At 42.4% G+C, this 19383-nt stretch overlaps 1 protein-coding gene across 2 annotated transcripts; it reads right to left on the bottom strand.

Annotated features, from left to right (window-relative positions):
* Positions 1 to 3305: 3305 nt before the first annotated feature.
* Positions 3306 to 11703, bottom strand: LOC110493785 (myelin and lymphocyte protein). 2 transcript variants are annotated; one of them, XM_021568265.2, is made up of 4 exons: positions 11325 to 11703; positions 9811 to 9978; positions 8698 to 8820; positions 3306 to 3994 (listed from the first exon to the last, which is right to left on the bottom strand). In XM_021568265.2, exons 1-4 carry the CDS (start codon positions 11412 to 11414, stop codon positions 3920 to 3922), a joined length of 456 nt encoding a protein of 151 aa, XP_021423940.1. In that variant the 5' UTR covers positions 11415 to 11703; the 3' UTR covers positions 3306 to 3919. The 2 variants fall into 2 exon arrangements, with proteins under 2 accessions (XP_021423940.1, XP_036805665.1); XM_036949770.1 differs by lacking the exon at positions 11325 to 11703 and adding an exon at positions 10858 to 10890.
* Between the last annotated feature and the right edge of the window lie 7680 nt (positions 11704 to 19383).

The following is a 19383-nucleotide window of genomic DNA, read 5'->3' as shown; positions in this document are numbered from 1 at the left end:
CCTGGCTTGCAGTCAGCGTTCCAATTAATCACAAAGGTGTTCGATGGGGTTGAGGTAAGAGTTATGTGCGCCCAATCAAGTTCTTCCACACCGATCTCAACAAACCATTTCTGTATGGACCTGGCTTTGTGCACAGGGGCAATGTCTTGCTGAAGGTTGGAAGCACTGAAATGTCTAGAATGTCATTGTATGCTGTAACTTCAAGATTTCCCTTCACTGGAACTAAGGGGCCTAGCCCAAGCCATGAAAAACAGCCCCAGACCATTATTCCTCCTCTGCCAAACTTTACAGTTGGCGTTCTCCTGGCATCCACCAAACCCAGATTCGTCTGTCGGACTGCCAGATGGTCAAGCGTGATTCATCACTCCAGAGAAAGCTTTTCTACTGCTCCAGGCCTATGGCGGCAAGCTTTACACCACTCCAGCTGACGCTTGGTATTGCGCATGGTGATCTTAGGCTTGTGTGCGGCTGCTCAGCCATGGAAACCCATTTCATGAAGCTCCCAACGAACAGTTCTTGTTCTGATGTTGCTTCCAGAGACAATTTGAAACTTGGAAGTGAGTGTTGCAACTGAGGACAGACGATTTTAACATGCTAGGCGCTTCAGCATTCTGCGGTCCAGTTCTGTGAGCTTGTGTGGCCTACCACTTCGCGGCTGAGCCATTGTTGCTCCTAGACATTGCCACTTCACATTAACAACACTTACAGATGACCGCAGCAGCTCCAGCAGGGCAGAAATTTGAGGAACTGACTTGTTGGAAAGGTGGCATCCTATTACAGTGCTACTTTGAAAGTCACTGGGCTCTTCAGTAAGGCAATTCCACTGCCAATATTTGTCTATGAAGATTGCATGGCTGTGTGCTCGATTTAATACCCCTGTCAGCAACTGGTGTCGCTGAAACAGTCATATCCACTAACGGAAGGGGTGTCCACAAACTTTTGTATATATATTATATCTCATCAAAGGATAAAATACAGCTGTCAGATGTTGCGCCTCAGGACTCTCACCGAATGACAGTGTGAGACGGTACATCTGAAACTGGGAGGGGAGGGTACATTTGAATTCATGTGGCGTTACATCACAGCAGATGACATCGCACAAATGGCCGTGCTCATGTAGTTCATCATCAGTCGCCCACTGGCGCAAACCACTGTAGCCTATCTACTGACTCTCTGGACACCAAAGATATTTTGGGCAAAAGCTGGTGGTTTGTTGAAGGAGTAGCTAAGTCATACATTTTTGGGATGGGAGCACAGAGCATATTCTTTTCAAATGCATCTGTTTCAAAATGTGACTGTACTGACATGTTCATTGTAGCCTTTCATGACTTTTAATTCTCTAATTTGTCTTTTGTTTTTGAGGCTTTGGTGCATTCTTGACCTGAATGACCTCTAAAGTAACAAATATAATTGGAAGAGTAGATTCTGTTTACATTTATCTATAAACATTTGTTTTTAACCAAAATAATTAGCAAATGAACAATTAAGTAAAATGTTACACTGGCATCCATTCAATCTCTCCCTTTACGAAGCTTGTGGAAGTGGGGGCTAAATACAGTATGTACACATAACTCTGTGTTGTTTTTGTCACACTGCTTTGCTTTATCTTGGCCAGGTTACAGTTGTAAATGAGAACTTGTTCTTAACTGGCCTACCTGATTAAATAAAGGTTAAATAAATAAAATATAAATGTGTGTGGGTTAATGTGCTTACTCACCTAATCCCAAAGCGGAGTTCTCCTGTGTGTCTGTTTTTTCATGTAATGTGGATGGGCTAACACATGGTGGTGCTTGAGTGTTATTTTACAAGATTTAACATAGCAATAATGACATTTCATGATGACAGATGAAGCAATGCCTTGTGTGTGGTTCACTTGCAGTACAATATGTGATTATTAATTTAAATACTGTTTTCCATTGTGTTTCACCATTTCTAGTCCTCTGACACACTTTATGTAAATTAACCTGTCTGTATCATATGGATAAAATAAATTCATGAGTCATAAATGGATGGAAGTATAAAATCTAGTAGCAATGGTTATACATTTTCATTGTTTTTCACAATTTCTAGTTCTCTGGTTCACTGTATGTAAGTTAACCTGTGTGTTTCATGGGCGTACAATCAGTAAAGTCAAAATGTCAGCCAAATAGCAATGCTAATTCATGGCAACAGCCTGAGTCATGGTGTATAATATGAACAAGTCATATGGAGATTTTAATTTCCTTAACCTCTGATGGGAGTAGTTACTGCCCACTCAAAAATGTGTGTGTGTTTGTGTGTGTGTAGCATGCTTGCTCCAATGGGTCCTAATGACATGTGTGTCCCAGCCACCCTGCCACTGGCCTAACTTTATTTACGCCCTCTGCCAGGGCATTCAGATTCAGGTTATTCTGGTTTCATACTAGAGCCGGCCATGAGTCACCCCACCTTCTTACAGTTAGATACTGATCCCCACCTGATTGTATCTAGACTAAAACATTACTTAGCACCTATTCTTGTTCCACAGCCACTTGTCTTTGACACAATAGTGCTACAAGATTTGCAAGCAAATGTAAATTACACAATGTAATTTAACAAGCTCCAGGTTCAAAAATTCAAAATAAAATCTAAAATAATTTAGTGAATGTGTTAACCTTTATCAGTGGGCGTATGTCACACTTTGAAATCCAATGTTACACTACCGTAGTAAATGTCACCAAATGATATTGCTGATGTAATATGTTTGTGAATCATGTTATTCTATCTTAGGTAATGACACCTGTCTCACTCTGACTGCATATACCAGTGCCTTGCAGTGGGAAACAGTACTAGGTGGTGTGGTGTACCTGTTATTAGAAATTGGGAGGACCAGAGAGATAAGATTGTTAAGAGAGATAAGAATGCACCTGATACATGTGACGCACAATACAACAAAACATCACTGCAATATACAGGTTAATGTATATTTCGTGTCCCAGAGATCCGTGACCCTTTTGTTAGGTCCTCTGACTTGACAAAATGGACTCTCAGGGGAAAAGGAGATTAGAATGAAGCTGCGTTCTTGATTCACCTAACACTGTACCTGATGAAAAATGTATGTGTCAATACCAGACATCCCCCATGGCTTGAAATGGAACCTTGTTGGAGGTGAAACACGACCCTAATTTGTTGTTAACAGCTGTCAACTTCGAAACTAAAGATATACTGGTTACCCATTTTATTGTTTGTTTGGTCCATGAGGCTACAAACACTTTGGGTCATTGAAAAGAGCTAGCTATATTAAAGACAATTAGCTATTATCACTAATGTGTCCTACTGTAGGCTTACAATGTTTCATAACACCTTTATTAGAATGTAACAGTACGTGGATCCATCAAGATCAACATTTTACAGAAATGCTATCAGTAGCAAAGCATATAAAAACAAACAAACAAATATTTCATTACATTTTACATTTCTGGTTTGTTCAATAAAATGTGGTAGATTCATTGAAAAAATTATAAAAGTAAAAAAAAAATGTAAAATAAAAAATGTAACTGTAATAATTGACTTAGTAGCCCATCATTACTTTTTAATTATAGGTTTGCTTTCGTATGGTTAGTACTCCAAGAGGGATCTGGTTCTGCATCCCAATTCTCTACCCTAAGTGTGCATATGTTCACTTCCCTTCATGGATTTAAAAATAAAGGACATGTAGGCCTATGATGGCCATTCCCTCTAGTCTAAACCATGCTTAAACCAATCATTTGCTTTTGAATATGTAGGGGGGGGGGGGGTGCACACTTTAGGAGAATGATAGAGAATTGGAATGCAGAGCAGGTAGATTTCTTCTTTACCTCAGGGTATTGGCCATGCAGTACAGTACACCACAGCCCTCCATGGTTTCAAATGGTAGATTTAAGACCTCTTCTTTGACTGAGGCTTTTAGCATCGTTCTAGTTTAGAAGGACTTCCACCTGATGGCCGAAAAGATGGTGTGGATGAAGTAGAGGAGTGTGGCCACGTAAGAGAACACCTGGGAGAGTAAGAACATATAGTCAGCAACAACCGGGGGTGACATTAAACAGATATTCAACTGGGACTCAAACTCTGGTCCAGTGACTGTCAACCCAACACCTTAGCCGTTAGGACAAGAGATCTGAACTCCTTGACAAGGTCAGTAGGTGTTTGATTGAAATCGCAACAATATCTTCCACCTTTGGATGGGTAACAAACACACAATGAATAGGCACAAGTTTGGGGAACTCAGTACATAAATCTAGCCTACTGTTAGACAGTTGAACGCCCACAATCCCTACGAATAAGAAAGAGTACCAAAATGAGTTCAAGCAGAAACGGAGTGCACAATTACTCCAATTTAGGAGTGCACAATTATAGTTAAAGTAATATTTATGTAACAGGAATTTATTCTGTGGTCGAAGCTGTAACTAATTAAAGCGGATGAAATCCTTTCAATCATTCCTTTTACTTTGGGATTGAGACCCCCTAATGCATTGAGTGTACAAAACATTAAGACCCCCTGCTCTTTCCATGGCATCGACTGACCAGGTGAAAGCTATTGATGTCACTTGTTAAATCCACTTCAAAATCAGTGTAGATGAAGGGGAGGAGAGAGGTAAAGAAGGATTTTTAAGCCTAGAAACAACTGAGACAAAACGGCTCACCGGTTTGTGTCAAGAACTGCAACACTGCTGGTTTTTTCACGCTCAACAGTTTCCCGTCCACCATCCAAACGACATGCAGCCAACTTGACACAATTGTGGGACGCATTGGAGTCAACATGGGCCAGCATCCCTGTGGAACACTTTCGACACCTTGTAGTGTTCACGCCCCAATGAATTGAGGCTGTTCTGGGGGCAAATAGGGCGGTGTGCTACTCAATATTATGGTGTTCTTAATGTTTTGTCCACTCAGTGTCCATAACGAATGGTATGGATTACGGACTCATCTCGAACCCACACCCCTTTTGAGTCGTGAAAACATCTGACAAATTAGGATTTAGGGACATAACACTCGTTTTCAGGAGTCAAATGAATCCACCCCACATACCATCTGTTGTGGAGATCCAGCTGTATTCCTCAAACTAATATGCATAGTGGAAAAATAAGCACAGAATAAAACCTTGAAAATACATGGTTTGGATTGAGGCATGTAGCTGGATCTACTGAACAGATGGCCTGGGAGTCTGGGACCAGGGGTGTAGTGCTGCCAGAGCACAGGGGACCAGTGCTCCCTCACTTTTTTTGATTTGAGAATACAGAGCGCTGGTAAATCTATTTCTGGAAAATGTATTCTGATAAATTCTATTTAATTACCAATAAAACTGTTATTCAATAGTTTTTCATGTAAACCAAATAAATATGTATGGCAGCCTAGAGGTAGGTAAATGGTGGTTTCTTCCCTGTCTTCTCTCTGGCGGTGGCAAGAATGAGGAGGAACTGTAGGATACAGTCTGTGCACTGGAGAGGCCCATCGGAGGCTTGACCACTTTAAAAACAAATCTGCACCTCGGCTGAGTGTGAGAGGGGGTTCAGCCACATGAACCTTATCATCACACCAAATTCATTGAGTATCTGCCTTGATGTTCACAAAACAGGAGGTAATAATGCATTTAGTTTATAGTTTATTGAGATGCATGAATACACCACAACAAAGGCTTGATTAATGGCTGTTTTGAAACAGATTTCCTGCAATTCTACATAGTAATGATTTATGTTCACTACTTGGTCAATTGATTTGATAACATGTTAATCTATGCAAATAAATTATATGAATTGATAGCTCACCTCTGTTTTATTTTATTCTGTTATAGGGTATATTGTAACCATGTGTTAAAGTTAATCAAATCAAAGTTTATTTATGATACAGCGTAGTGTAAGCGACACAAAACAATTCAATGCTTCCTCGCAACAAAAGCTTTCCTCGCAAGCAGTGCAATGAGATTAAGCTATATGTATTTACATTAGGCTATAGCCTACAAATAGCTATACCACGTAGTCATAGGCCTATTAGGATTTACTTTAAATTATTGTATCCTTCAACACCGCAAGTTGGTTCAACTTCTTTAACATCATTGTGTGATCCTGGCATTTTTTTTATGTTACAGCTTTAATCTAAAATGGATTAAATCAATATAAAAAAAAATCCTCATCAAGCTACACACAATACCCCTTAATGACAAAGCAAAAACAGGTTTTTAGAGATTAACAACAAAAACAAACAGAAATCGCTAATTTTACATAAGTATTCAGATTCTCTGCTATGAGACTCGGAATTGAGCTCCGTTGCATCCTGTTTCCATTGATCATCCTTGAGATGTTTCTTCAACTTGATTGGACATAATTTGGAAAGGCACACACCTGTCTATATAAGGTCCCACAGTTGACAGTGTATGTCAAAGCAAAAACCAAGTCATGGGGTCGAAGGAATTGTCCGTCCAAGAGAAGATTGTGTTGAGGCACAGACCTTGGGAAGGTACCAAAGCATTGAAGGTCCCCAAGAACACAGCGGCCTCCATTCTTAAAATGGAAGAACTACCAAGATTCCTACAGCTGGCCACCCTGCAAAACTGAGAAATCGAGTGTGAAGGGCCTTGGTCGGGGAGGTGACCAAGAACCCGATAGTCACTCTGACTCGCAGAGCTCCAGTGTTCCTCTGTGGAGATGGGAGAACCTTCCATAATGACAACCATCTCCGCAGCATTCCACCAATCAGGCCTTTATGATAGAGTGGACAGATGGAAGGCACTCAGTAAAAGGCACATGAAAGCCCACTTGGAGTTTGCCAAAAGGCACATAAAGACTCAGACCATGAGAATCAAGATTCTCTGGTCTGATGAAAACAAGACCTGAATGCCAAGTCTGGAGGAAACCTGGCACCATCCCTACATTGAAGCATGGTGGTAGCAGCATCATGCTGTGGGATGTTTTTCAGCAGCAGGGACTGGGGAAACTAGTCAGGGGCAGGGAAACTAATGGACGATATTTGATACTAAGCTGTATAGGAACTGTTACAGTGAGAAAGATGTGAACATTTTAGATTGTTTTTGGCTTCCCTATATACATTGCCTTGCGAAAGTATTCGGCCCCCTTGAACTTTGCGACCTTTTGCCACATTTCAGGCTTCAAACATAAAGATATAAAACTGTATTTTTTTGTGAAGAATCAACAACAAGTGGGACACAATCATGAAGTGGAACAACATTTATTGGATATTTCAAACTTTTTAACAAATCAAAAACTGAAAAATTGGGCGTGCAAAATTATTCAGCCCCTTTACTTTCAGTGCAGCAAACTCTCTCCAGAAGTTTAGTGAGGATCTCTGAATGATCCAATGTTGACCTAAATGACTAATGATGATAAATACAATCCACCTGTGTGTAATCAAGTCTCCGTATAAATGCACCTGCACTGTGATAGTCTCAGAGGTCCGTTAAAAAGCGCAGAGAGCATCATGAAGAACAAGGAACACACCAGGCAGGTCCGAGATACTGTTGTGAAGAAGTTTAAAGCCGGATTTGGATACAAAAAGATTTCCCAAGCTTTAAACATCCCAAGGAGCACTGTGCAAGCGATAATATTGAAATGGAAGGAGTATCAGACCACTGCAAATCTACCAAGACCTGGCCGTCCCTCTAAACTTTCAGCTCATACAAGGAGAAGACTGATCAGAGATGCAGCCAAAAGGCCCATGATCACTCTGGATGAACTGCAGAGATCTACAGCTGAGGTGGGAGACTCTGTCCATAGGACAACAATCAGTCGTATATTGCACAAATCTGGCCTTTATGGAAGAGTGGCAAGAAGAAAGCCATTTCTTAAAGATATCCATAAAAAGTGTTGTTTAAAGTTTGCCACAAGCCACCTGGGAGACACACCAAACATGTGGAAGAAGGTGTTCTGGTCAGATGAAACCAAAATTGAACTTTTTGGCAACAATGCAAAACGTTATGTTTGGCGTAAAAGCAACACAGCTGAACACACCATCCCCACTGTCAAACATGGTGGTGGCAGCATCATGGTTTGAGCCTGCTTTTCTTCAGCAGGGACAGGGAAGATGGTTAAAATTGATGGGAAGATGGATGGAGCCAAATACAGGACCATTCTGGAAGAAAACCTGATGGAGTCTGCAAAAGACCTGAGACTGGGACGGAGATTTGTCTTCCAACAAGACAATGATCCAAAACATAAAGCAAAATCTACAATGGAATGGTTCAAAAATAAACATATCCAGGTGTTAGAATGGCCAAGTCAAAGTCCAGACCTGAATCCAATCGAGAATCTGTGGAAAGAACTGAAAACTGCTGTTCACAAATGCTCTCCATCCAACCTCACTGAGCTCGAGCTGTTTTGCAAGGAGGAATGGGAAAAAAATTCAGTCTCTCGATGTGCAAAACTGATAGAGACATACCCCAAGCGACTTACAGCTGTAATCGCAGCAAAAGGTGGCGCTACAAAGTATTAACTTAAGGGGGCTGAATAATTTTGCACGCCCAATTTTTCAGTTTTTGATTTGTTAAAAAAAGTTTGAAATATCCAATAAATGTCGTTCCACTTCATGATTGTGTCCCACTTGTTGTTGATTCTTCACAAAAAAAATACAGTTTTATATCTTTATGTTTGAAGCCTGAAATGTGGCAAAAGGTCGCAAAGTTCAAGGGGGCCGAATACTTTCGCACGGCACTGTATTTCCTATGATTTGCTGTTATGGATGACTTACCACTGCAGAAATGTCAAGTCGATAGTTAAAGAGGAGTCCACTTTTCTTATCCAGGGTCACTTTGGCGAGAGCCACTGAGGCACTGAGGTAGAAGAAAGCTGCAATGCCGTGGTATGCAAAGTCCTGTGTAGAAAGGGAAGGACGAGGAAATTATTTTCACAGCGTTTGACTGGATGATGGAAAAAGATCTTGGGTGAAACTTAACCAACAATGCAGTGTGACTGCTTTTTGGAGCCAGAAGATTATCTTACAGCCAAGAGCACGGGCATGGGTGACGTCTGCTTGAGCCAGCGCTACATTTCTTTTCCTTAGACCAGTTTTTCCCAATCCATTTTTGGCCAGCCTCCAGGGTGTGTACATTTTAGTTCTAGCCCAGCACTAGCACACCTGATTCAACTAATCACCACGCCTTTGATTAGTTGAATCAGGTGTGTTAGTGATGGAATCTAAAATGGGTACACCCTGGGGAGTCCGCTAGGAATGGATTGGGAAACACTGCCTTATAACTTATGAGATCTAGTATTTTCTGAAGAAGTACACTTATCATCAATACATACATATATTTATTATCAATGGCGATGATGACTGTTGAATATAGTGGACCTCCTCCAAAGAGAGCCGTCATAACTGGGGCGTCAGGTAGCGTAGTGGTTAGAGCGTTGGACTAGTAACCGAAAGATGCAAGATCGAATCCCGGAACTGACAAGGTAAACATTTTGTTCTGCCCCTGAACAAGGCAGTTAACCCACTGTGCCTAGGCTGACATTGAAAATAAGAATTAGTTAACTGACTTGCCTAGTAAAATAAGTTTGATTTCATACTCAGTTGCTTCTGCTGCTTTTCCTTCTCTGTCTAGTATGCCAACTATCATGTCATTTTTAAGTACAAATACATTTTCTATTTCGACAAAGACAGGTTCCTGTCTAATTCATTGTGAAAAGTTCCCCAGGATTGACTCCTCAATTTGACTAGATTCTTTAAAATAAAATATACATGCTATATTACTATTTGTGTGTGTGCTCCTTGAACTTATCCTTCGTCTGGTTGGTCGATTAAAAAAAATCTATCCATGGTGCTTCCGGCCCCCCCCTCCCAAAAACAGGAAAGACTCACAGCAGCTGCCCATCCCCCGCTGTTGCGATGCACTCCGAAGGCGAACATGCACATCCAGATGAAGGTCATGGTGAAACAGAAGACGGACACGAACATCACCCAGCCCTGTGGGTTGGCGGGATCCACCAGTGTACATGCCACCAGGATCCATACCAGACCTCCAAAGACCTGAAACAATGCATTGCAGTGTAAATGGTTTTAATGGTCCATTCAATTAAAATTGAAAGAAGTCAATTGTTCCACTTAATTAGACTTGCACCTATGGTAATAATCTAAAGGAAATATGAATTTCAAATATTGAGAACAATATACAGCATATCCAAAAAACATGTGGGGAATCCCCTACAGTTTGGTTGTATTTTCAGTGGAACATCAAGTGGCCTTGGTAGTAAGAGATAATGTATTCCTACAATTATTTTGTTTAATTGGTTTTAAAATGTTGGAGTCTGCAGTTTTTTTGGGGGGGACTGAAATATTAAAAGGAAAACCTTTCAGATCTGTGACACCCTAGAAACTAATTTGGTGCTATTATGGAGTTTGGGGAGAAAACAAAATTGGCATTACTGAAGCTAAAACTACACTACTGTAATCAATTATATAACAGTGAAGTAAACAGATTATCATTTACCAGACCTACCTTAGAAAACCAACAATGGCCTGCCCTTCCCTAATCTCTATGACATACAATTTATGAAAGGTACAATTAGTTGTTTTTCATCAAGTCACACCCTTTCTGTTACTCCACCCTGACAAGCTCCAGCAATCAATCTGTTGCCTGGGAATGCAAAATAAGGGTGTGTCAGAATCCACCTGTCTTGTTCATCAGCATGAATGTGGATACTTGGGGTGATTGTGAAATGTCTACAAACTAATACACGGACATCTTGAAATTTCACACACTTTCTACATTAGATGTGATGGTTCAGTAGAAGTACTACACATAGTCAGTCATAAGTGCAAGGCGCACGCTTCTTCTAAAAACAACCTGCATTTTACATTACATTAAATAAGTGTTTTACTGAATGATGACTTGTAGAAAATGCACACCCCATACAGTCCATACATAAAGGCTATGTTCCTCCACAAATCATAAGAGCAACGTGTGCTGAATTTACACAAGCAGCCCAATTATTTTCATGTATTGGTCATTGGACCAATCAGATCAACTCTGAATAAGATATCATGTGATTGGTCAAAATATCAATTAGCTAAAAAATATATCAGAATTGTGCTGCCTGTGTAGACCCAGCCAAACATTCCTACCCACTGGCAACACTGGTTCGATCAACGTTGTTTCCACATAATTTAAATTAAATTACGGCAACGTGGAATAGACGTTGAATTTACGTCTGTGCCCAGCGGGTAGAGGAAACATTTAGTCGAAAATTGGAACACACGTAAAACGGTTCTACAGGTGCACGACCATGGGAAGTGCATCAATTGACGTCATTAAAATACTATCAAGTGTGTGTACAATATATGCCTAGCAAAAACAGTAAACCATTGTAACTCACAAGCTCCGGTAGGTAGAGAATGTCTGGAATAGTTGAGCATATTCCGAATCCACTGGGTAAATTTCCCATAGTGGCTGTATTTGATGCCATGGTTGCTCTCCTTCGGGGTTTCACGCACCTCAAATGTAGTAATGGTAGAACAAGTGCAGGTGCCCGTTTTAAGAGAGGTGCAAACTTGAATAACCTGCTTTCCCATCCCGATTCCTAACTGTCACACCCGATCAAATAAAGACCAGTTTTGTAGTTTACCTGCACGTGAATTGTAGGCTAACCTACCCAATTAGTCATATATATATTCAAGAAGTTTGTCTGAACTTGTAGAAGCCGCGCTATACATTTTTTCAAGTTGACTCATTCGTCACACCCAACTGTTGACAAACTCACCCTCGAAGTGAGCCTTTGTCAAATTAACACGAGTGAGCAACAAGTGATCAACACCTAATTTTAAAACTCAAGATCGAAAAAATTGTTTTACAATAGATGCTTTAGTCATTGTGTGAGAATGAGGCAATTGTCCTAAAAAAAAGTTGATCTAAAAAATGCCTGATCTAATTAGTCAGTTATCCACATAAAGACATAATTATTGCCTATAAAACGGGCAGTTCCTGAAAACTATATTCCGTTCTATTCAGACTTTTTTTCAATAGAATAGAATACAATAACTTTATTTTTGTCAGAGGGATATGTGGTCCGATTAGTCTACTAGGACAATTAAGATAAATTAAAGTTCAGTTTTTTAATTTATCATGTCATAACTGCCAAAATAAAGGAAATATCAACATAGAGCGCTGGGCCACCAGAACAGCTTCAATGCGCTTGGAGGGATGCCCCACCACGAGAAATTCCATCATTTGGTGTTTTTTTTTTCCCGAAAACGCTGTCTCATGCACAGCTCCAGAATCTCCCATAAATGTTCAATTGGGTTGAGATCTGGTGACACACACACACACACACACACACACACACACACACACACACACACACACACACACACACACACACACACACACACACACACACACACACACACACACACACACACACACACACACACACACACACTCTCTCTCTCTTTAAGCCCTCTGAGATCTCTTCTTCTAGCCAAAATAATAGGCAACTGAGCATTGCCTAGTCTGGAAGGACCAGCTTTTAATATACTTTGTATCCCTCGTTTACTCAAATGTTTCCTTTATTTTGGCAGTTATTATACTTTAAAATGATCCATTGTTTTGTAGGCCATTTATAAACTTAATACTAACAACGTGTAGAATAATGTAGCTAGGATCCTATTAGACAATATCCAATGTATAATAAGTTGCCACTAACCTCCTTCATTGATCTAACTGGGTATTGCTGCAAAACATGATCATTTTTGTTCCGGGGTTTAACAGTAATGTACGTCCCAAATATAACCCTGTCCCTATTTAGTGCACTACTTTTGAACAGGGCCCATAGGGCTCTGAACAAATGTTGTTCACCATAGGGAATAGGGTGCCAATTGGGACGAAGCCTGAGTGCATGTGCGTGATGTTTGTATGGACATGTCTCCAGACGAGACACTACACACCAACGTCTCCAGGCACGCCACTCTCCAAGTGACAAATATGTTGTTTGAGGGAACTATTATCCTTTCACACTATCATGCTGACCCAGCTCAGTTCCACAATGACTATGGTGGAGGCAGAACCAGGCTAACCCAGTACAGTTCAACTTGGCTCAGCCCAGTAGTGGGAAAAGGATATAACTTAACTGGCACCTTTATGATGACAGTGCTATGTTGTAATATGGTTATGTTTTATGGAACATTTTAAACTGGTAATACAAATACAATTTGATGAATGGTTGTGTGAATGTGATGAGAGAAGGTTGCTTGAACTTTTTCATGTTTTCAGGCCATCATTGTAAATAAGAATTTGTTCTAGTTAATAAAGGTTAAATAAAATAAATAAAAATGTGTGACCATCCCATGTACAGAAAATTATGAGTGACATGGGTTTGGGTAAGGATATTTTCAAAGTATTTTTTGACAACCAATGGTAACTGTTAAACCTATTGCAACCCATTTTTAAGTCAGCACAACATGTATAGCTAGCCATCCTCTCATTTGCGTCCATGAAGAACATATAGAAATACTTTCATAACATGCCCTGGGTATACATTGCCACCTAGTGGATTTTTTAAACTTATTTAAGAGCTGTCCCATCTTGTTCAAGCCTTATGGTAAATTGTTGGCTTCTTCAGAGCGGGAGAGTCTCAACTCCGGGGAAAATCTGTCTCCCTCCAGCAGGAAGCGTCGCTTCGTTGTTTCACCCACCAAGCAAGGAGTTTGTGTGGACGTCAATGAGAAAGGCTTATTTGCTATGTGAGGTTTATTTTATCTAATATAAGTTTTGGAATGCTTAAGTTGTTACGAGTGTAATGATATAAGTAGGACGCATGACATGCTGGAGTCATGACTTGGCCTGTGGGTAAGGTTTATGACCCCCCCATAAATACCTTTGTCACGTAGAGTAGGCCAGAAGGCTATACTGGAAAACCTAACCTCTATCAAAATAAAAAGATGTCGGAGCCGCAAAAGTTCTTCTGTGCAAGGGTGTTTATTTACATAGTGATTCCGGAACAAAAACAGTACTGCCATCAAACATATACCTTATGGGACAGCCAAAGACAATGCTGCCTCATTCACAGCTCAATCCAAAATGCCTCTCCATGAACTGAAAGAAGCTCCTTTTGTAGGGCTAGCCCCTCCCCTTAGAACAATTAACCCTAATTAATTAAGCAATTACCTAGGCAAACCTACATTTTCCATTAACTAAACATACTAAAGTATATGCATTGCAACATGTTTATGAAACAATATCACAACATAACAGTTACAAAATGACATCACTACTGACAGTGTCTTTCAATATGCACATTTACATTAATGAGCTATTTGGGACAGGCACTACAAAGTCAGCCCAATTCCCTTTCCTCGGGTCCTTATCCAGCATACCCGGAAGCTACAGAGATGGAAAGAGAGAGGAACAGAACAAACAAACACGCTCATCCACAACATAGATAAGTATAATAAATATTGCTTATCTTAAATATGAACACTGACGTGTGAAATGTATGTACTAAGCCCACTTTATAGCCAGGCACTCCTTCTCAATTGTAGAATACCTGGTTTCCCTGGGCAACAGCTTCCGACTCAGGTACAGCACAGGAAGCTCTTCTCCTGGCTCCCCTTGGGCTAGTACAGCTCCAATTCCCACAGCCTAAGCGTCCACTTGCACGAGAAACCTCTTCTGAAAATCAGGGGCCCGGAGAACAGGGAATGAGCACAGTCGGTTTTTCAGTATCATAAAGGCTTCCTCACACTGCTCTGTCCACTTCACAGGGTTGCTGGCCACCTTTGAAGTGAGGTTGGTCAGAGGGACAGCGATGGTCGAAAACTGCAGAATGAATCTCCGGTACCACCCTGCCAGAACTAAGGACTTCACCTGTGTCTTGGTTCTGGGTTGAGGGCTGTTCCTGATGGACTCCACTTTGTCCACCTGAGGTCGAACTTCACCTTTACCCAGCTGGTAACCCAGGTACTTTGTCTCCTGTTTCGCCCACTCACACTTCAGGAGGTTAAGCGGGAGGCCTGCATCATGATCTTCCCCAGGACTCTGCAAAGATGCTGTATGTGCTCCTCCCAGGAGTGGCTGTAGATCACCACGTCATCCAATTAAGCAGCACAGTAATCATCACAGTCCTGGAGGACCTTGTGCATCAGCCTCTGGAAAGTCCCAGGGGCCCCATGAAGGCCAAACGGCATGACCGTGAACTGGAACAGGCCCATTGCCGTCCGGAATGCAGTGTAGGCCTTGGATTGTTCATCCAGGGGCACCTGCCAGTACCCTTTGCAGAGATCCAATGTGGTGATGTAATGAGCTCTACCTATTCTCTCCAGTAAGTCGTCAATGCGGGGCATTGGGTAGGCATCAAACTGGGAGATGGCATTCACCTTACGGAAGTCCATGCAGACGTGCAAAGACCCACCCTTCTTTGGGACAATGACAATAGGGCTGCTATGTTCACTTGAAGATGGCTCGACAACATCCATTTCTATCATGGTGTGGACCTCTTCCTTGAGGGCTACCACCAGCCTCTCAAGCACACGGTAAGGATGCTGCAGACAGGGTTCTGATCAGGCTTCAAATGAATGACGTGTTCTAGGACTTTGGTTCTTCCTGGTCTCTCACTGAAGAGGGCTGGAAACTTGCCAAACAGCTGCTTCATCTCATTTCTTCTAGGTGAGACAGTATGACCTCTGCTCGTCCTTGCCATGCCTCTGTGACCCCATCCGACTCGTCGTCTTCTACTCTGTGGACCAGAAAGGACTTTCCCTTGGAGAGTTCCTCTTTCTCCTCCCAGGCCTTGAGGTTCACATGACAGGTTTGCTTCTTCTTACCCTTGTCCGAGTGCAGCACCTCGTAGGTCACCGGGCCCATCTTCCTTCCGATTAGGTACGGTCCTTGCCATTGCGCAAGGAGCTTGCTGGTAGACGAGGGAAGGAGGAGCAGGACTTTCTGTCCTGACTCAAATTCTCTGTGGCGAGCGTGCTGGTCATACCCTCTTCTGGGCCTGCTGAAGGTTTGCCCTAGCTTCCTCTCGGTACCGCTCCAACCTGTCTCGCATCTGGAGGACATACTGGACAATCCCCTGTCCTAAGGTAGCTACTGGGGAACTTTCCCAGCACTTCTTCAGCAGGTCCAGTGGTCCCTGCACTGGCCATCCATAGAGGAGTTTGAATGGCGTGAAACCTGTCGATGCCTGAGGCACCTCTCTGTAAGCAAAAAGCAGAAAGGTTTGTCCCTGCTGCCGTCAGTAAAAACAGGTCAGATCCCTCCCATCAGAGCGAACTGCATGATCCCTTACCTCCCTCCTCCCAGACACATAACCCCCAGAGTTACCTCCCATCTCTGGCGTCTCTGATGTCCCTTGTGTCTCTGAGACTCCTTGGAGCGGGTGCTGCAGGTCGTGGTTGTCCCCCTTTACGTGCATTAAGGTACTGCAGTGCAAGCTTGGCCGCCATAAGCCCGTCCTTGGGCTCCTGCTCTCAGACCCAGGTTTGAATGTCGTGTGGTAGAACTTGTAAAAGTTGCTAGAGGATGATGACCTCACCGATTTCGTCCCGTGTCTTCTCCTCCGGTCGAACCCATCGTCGGTAGAGACGCTTAAGGCGGTGGTACGTCTCTGTTGTCGACTCACCCAATGGCATCGATGCAGCTCTGAAGCGTTGACAGTAGGTCTCTGGGGAGATGTCGAACTTCACCAGCAGCGCTTCCTTCAAGCCCTTAGACGTTGGACAGACCCTCATCCATTGCTGTGTAAGCCTCTAAGGCCTTGCCCGTGAGCAATGGGACAAGCCTGCAGGCCCCCTCTGCCTCCGGCCACTGCCACGTTTTGGCCATGCGCTCAAACCTCAGCAGGTAGTTTTCAATGTCCTCCCCCTGCTGGTATGAGGGCATCTTTGGCTCCTTCCTCAGGAATGCTGGAAGATGGACGTTTACACTGTTGGACTGGTCTCCTGGTGCTGGCCTCATTACTGCGTTGAGCTTTTGTCGTCCTGGTGTTGGAAGACCCAATCTTGGGCTCTCACTGACGAGTTCCGCTTGGTGAGGAGCTGTGAGGATAGATTGGCGTAGACCCCGTAACTCCTGCTTGAGGTCTTCGTCCCTCCTCTCAAGGCAGGTGAAAAGTTGCTGGAAAAGAGCTACCATGGTTGGGTGTGGTTCTGGTCCCCCAATTGCTCCTTCAGTCAGCTGGTCTTTTCTGGCTGTATCTGCTGGTTCAACCGGTAGCTCAAACGATTCTGGTTGTGTTTGGCCCCTTGGTTGGGCTCCTAGTTTCTCACACTTGACCTCTTCTTCACCAGACGATTCCATGGTATTCCACCCCGGATTCAACTTTGGGTACCTTTTCTGACAGTTGATGCTGCTGCTGAGAACGCAATCCTGTACGCATTCCTTTACCTCCCTTGTTGGAATTCAATGATTTTCGGTGCGCCATCCCACCACTGCCACCATATGTCACGTAGAGTAGGCCAGAAGGCTATAATGGAAAAACCTAACCTCTATCAAAATAAAAAGATGGCGGAGCCGCAAAAGTTCTTCTGTGCAAGGGTGTTTATTTACATAGTGATTCCGGAACAAAAACAACAGTACTGCCATCAAACATATACCTTATGGGACAGCTAAAGACAATGCTGCCTCATTCACAGCTCAATCCAAAATGCCTCTCCATGAACTGAAAGAGAGGCTCCTTTTGTAGGGCTAGCCCCTCCCCTTAGAACAATTAACCCTAATTAATTAAGCAATTACCTAGGCAAACCTACATTTTCCATTTAACTAAACAAACATACTAAAGTATATGCATTGCAACATGTTTATGAAACAATATCACAACATAACATTTACAAAACAACATCACTACTGACAGTGCATTTCAATATGCACATTTACATTAATGAGCCATTTGGGACAGTCCAATTCCCTTTCCTGGTACAGGTACCCCCACCACAATCCCCCCTCTCTCCCGAGCTTTTGCTCGCCTCCAGCACACATGCACTGTTGGGGCGAGTGACTCTGACCTTACAATGGCTAGCCCCAAGTCATTCTATATTTTATTATTTTATTGTGCGTTTTGCTATTTGCCTCCTGACTCCTGCATGCTTTGTTAACTATGAACTTTCTTTACCCAACTGTGGGACAGACTGTTTGTCCCCACACTTGGGACTCTGATTCTCTGTTGTTTACACTGACTTTTGGCCTCCCATCCTATTCTAACCACCTCTCGCCAGCTTTGTATTCATGTTACCTGATGAAATTGCTGTATAATATGATCTTGTTGCCATCTGATGCACATTCAGATGTCATAAATCTGCACTGCAGAGCTCTCCCTGTCATATGCCATGCCTTGATTGTATTACTGTTGATGAAGTGTGCATGTACACCCTGGCCCATCTACTGTAACTGGCCCCAATTCTGACTTGTGCGCTGATATCTGTTTCACTGATTTCTGTTCTCGTAAAAGCCTGGGTTTTCTGCACGTTAACACTAGGAAGCCTATTACGTAAAATTGATCAATTGAAAGTGTGGGTTCATAGCTCCAATCCAGATGTGTTGGTCATTACTGAGATGTGGTTAAGGAAGAGTGTTTTATGTTAACTTTTCTGGTTATAACCTTTTTTGGCAAGACAGATCTTCCAAAGGTGGGGGAGTGGCAATCTTTACCAAGGATCACCTTCAGTGGTCGGTTGTCTATAACAAGTCAGTCCCCAAACAATTTGATTTGCTGGTTTTAAGCATTAAACTTTCAAATATCTCTTTGTTGACTGTTGCTGGGTGCTATCATCCTCTATCAGCACCGGCCCGTTCCCTATCTGCCCTAAGCTCTCTCCTGGCCACTTACACTAAGTCTGAATTTGTCCTGCTAGGTGACCTAAACTGGGACATGCTTTAACCACCTGACCAAGTCCTAAAGCAATGGGACTCCCTAAATCTTTCTCAGATTATTACCAATCCCACAAGGTAAGACTCAAAACACCCAGAAAAGGCTACTCTCCTCGATGTTATCCTCACAAATAATCCTGACAGGTATCACTCTTGTGTTTTCTGTAATGACCTTAGGGATCGCTGTTTTCAAGCTCTTCTCAATTTACATCAACAACATAGCTCAAGCAGTAGGAAACTCTCTCATCCATGCAGATGATACAGTCTTATACTCAGCTGGCCCCTCCCAGGATTTTGTGTTAAATGCTCTACAACAAAGCTTTCTTAGTGTTCAACAAGCTTTCTCTACTCTTAACCTTGTTCTGAACACTTCCAAAACAAAGGTCATGTGGTTTGGTAAGAAGAATGCCCCTCTCTCCACAGGTGTGATTACTCACTCTGAGGGTTTAGAGCTTGAGGTAGTCACCTCATACAAGTACTTGGGAGTATGGCTAGACAGTACACTGTCCTTCTCTCAGCACATATCAAAGCTGCAAGCTAAAGTTAAATCTAGACTTGGTTTCCTCTATCGTAAT

The sequence above is a fragment of the Oncorhynchus mykiss genome, chromosome 17, assembly GCF_013265735.2.
Source record: "Oncorhynchus mykiss isolate Arlee chromosome 17, USDA_OmykA_1.1, whole genome shotgun sequence".
NCBI classification, from domain to species: domain Eukaryota; kingdom Metazoa; phylum Chordata; class Actinopteri; order Salmoniformes; family Salmonidae; genus Oncorhynchus; species Oncorhynchus mykiss.
The sequence above is the reverse complement of the archived record's forward strand: the minus strand, read 5'-3'. Positions and strand labels throughout refer to the sequence as shown.

Bases quoted from the DNA above. Each gene is read 5' to 3' on its own strand.
- LOC110493785 (XM_021568265.2), bottom strand. From the start codon at position 11,414: ATGGCATCAAATACAGCCACTATGGGAAATTTACCCAGTGGATTCGGA. The intron at 9,979-11,324 runs GTGAGTTACAAT...GCATTGTTTCAG, and splicing joins TTCTCTACCTACCGGAGCTT to GTCTTTGGAGGTCTGGTATG. The intron at 8,821-9,810 runs GTGAGTCTTTCC...CTTTCTACACAG, and splicing joins GCGGGGGATGGGCAGCTGCT to GACTTTGCATACCACGGCAT.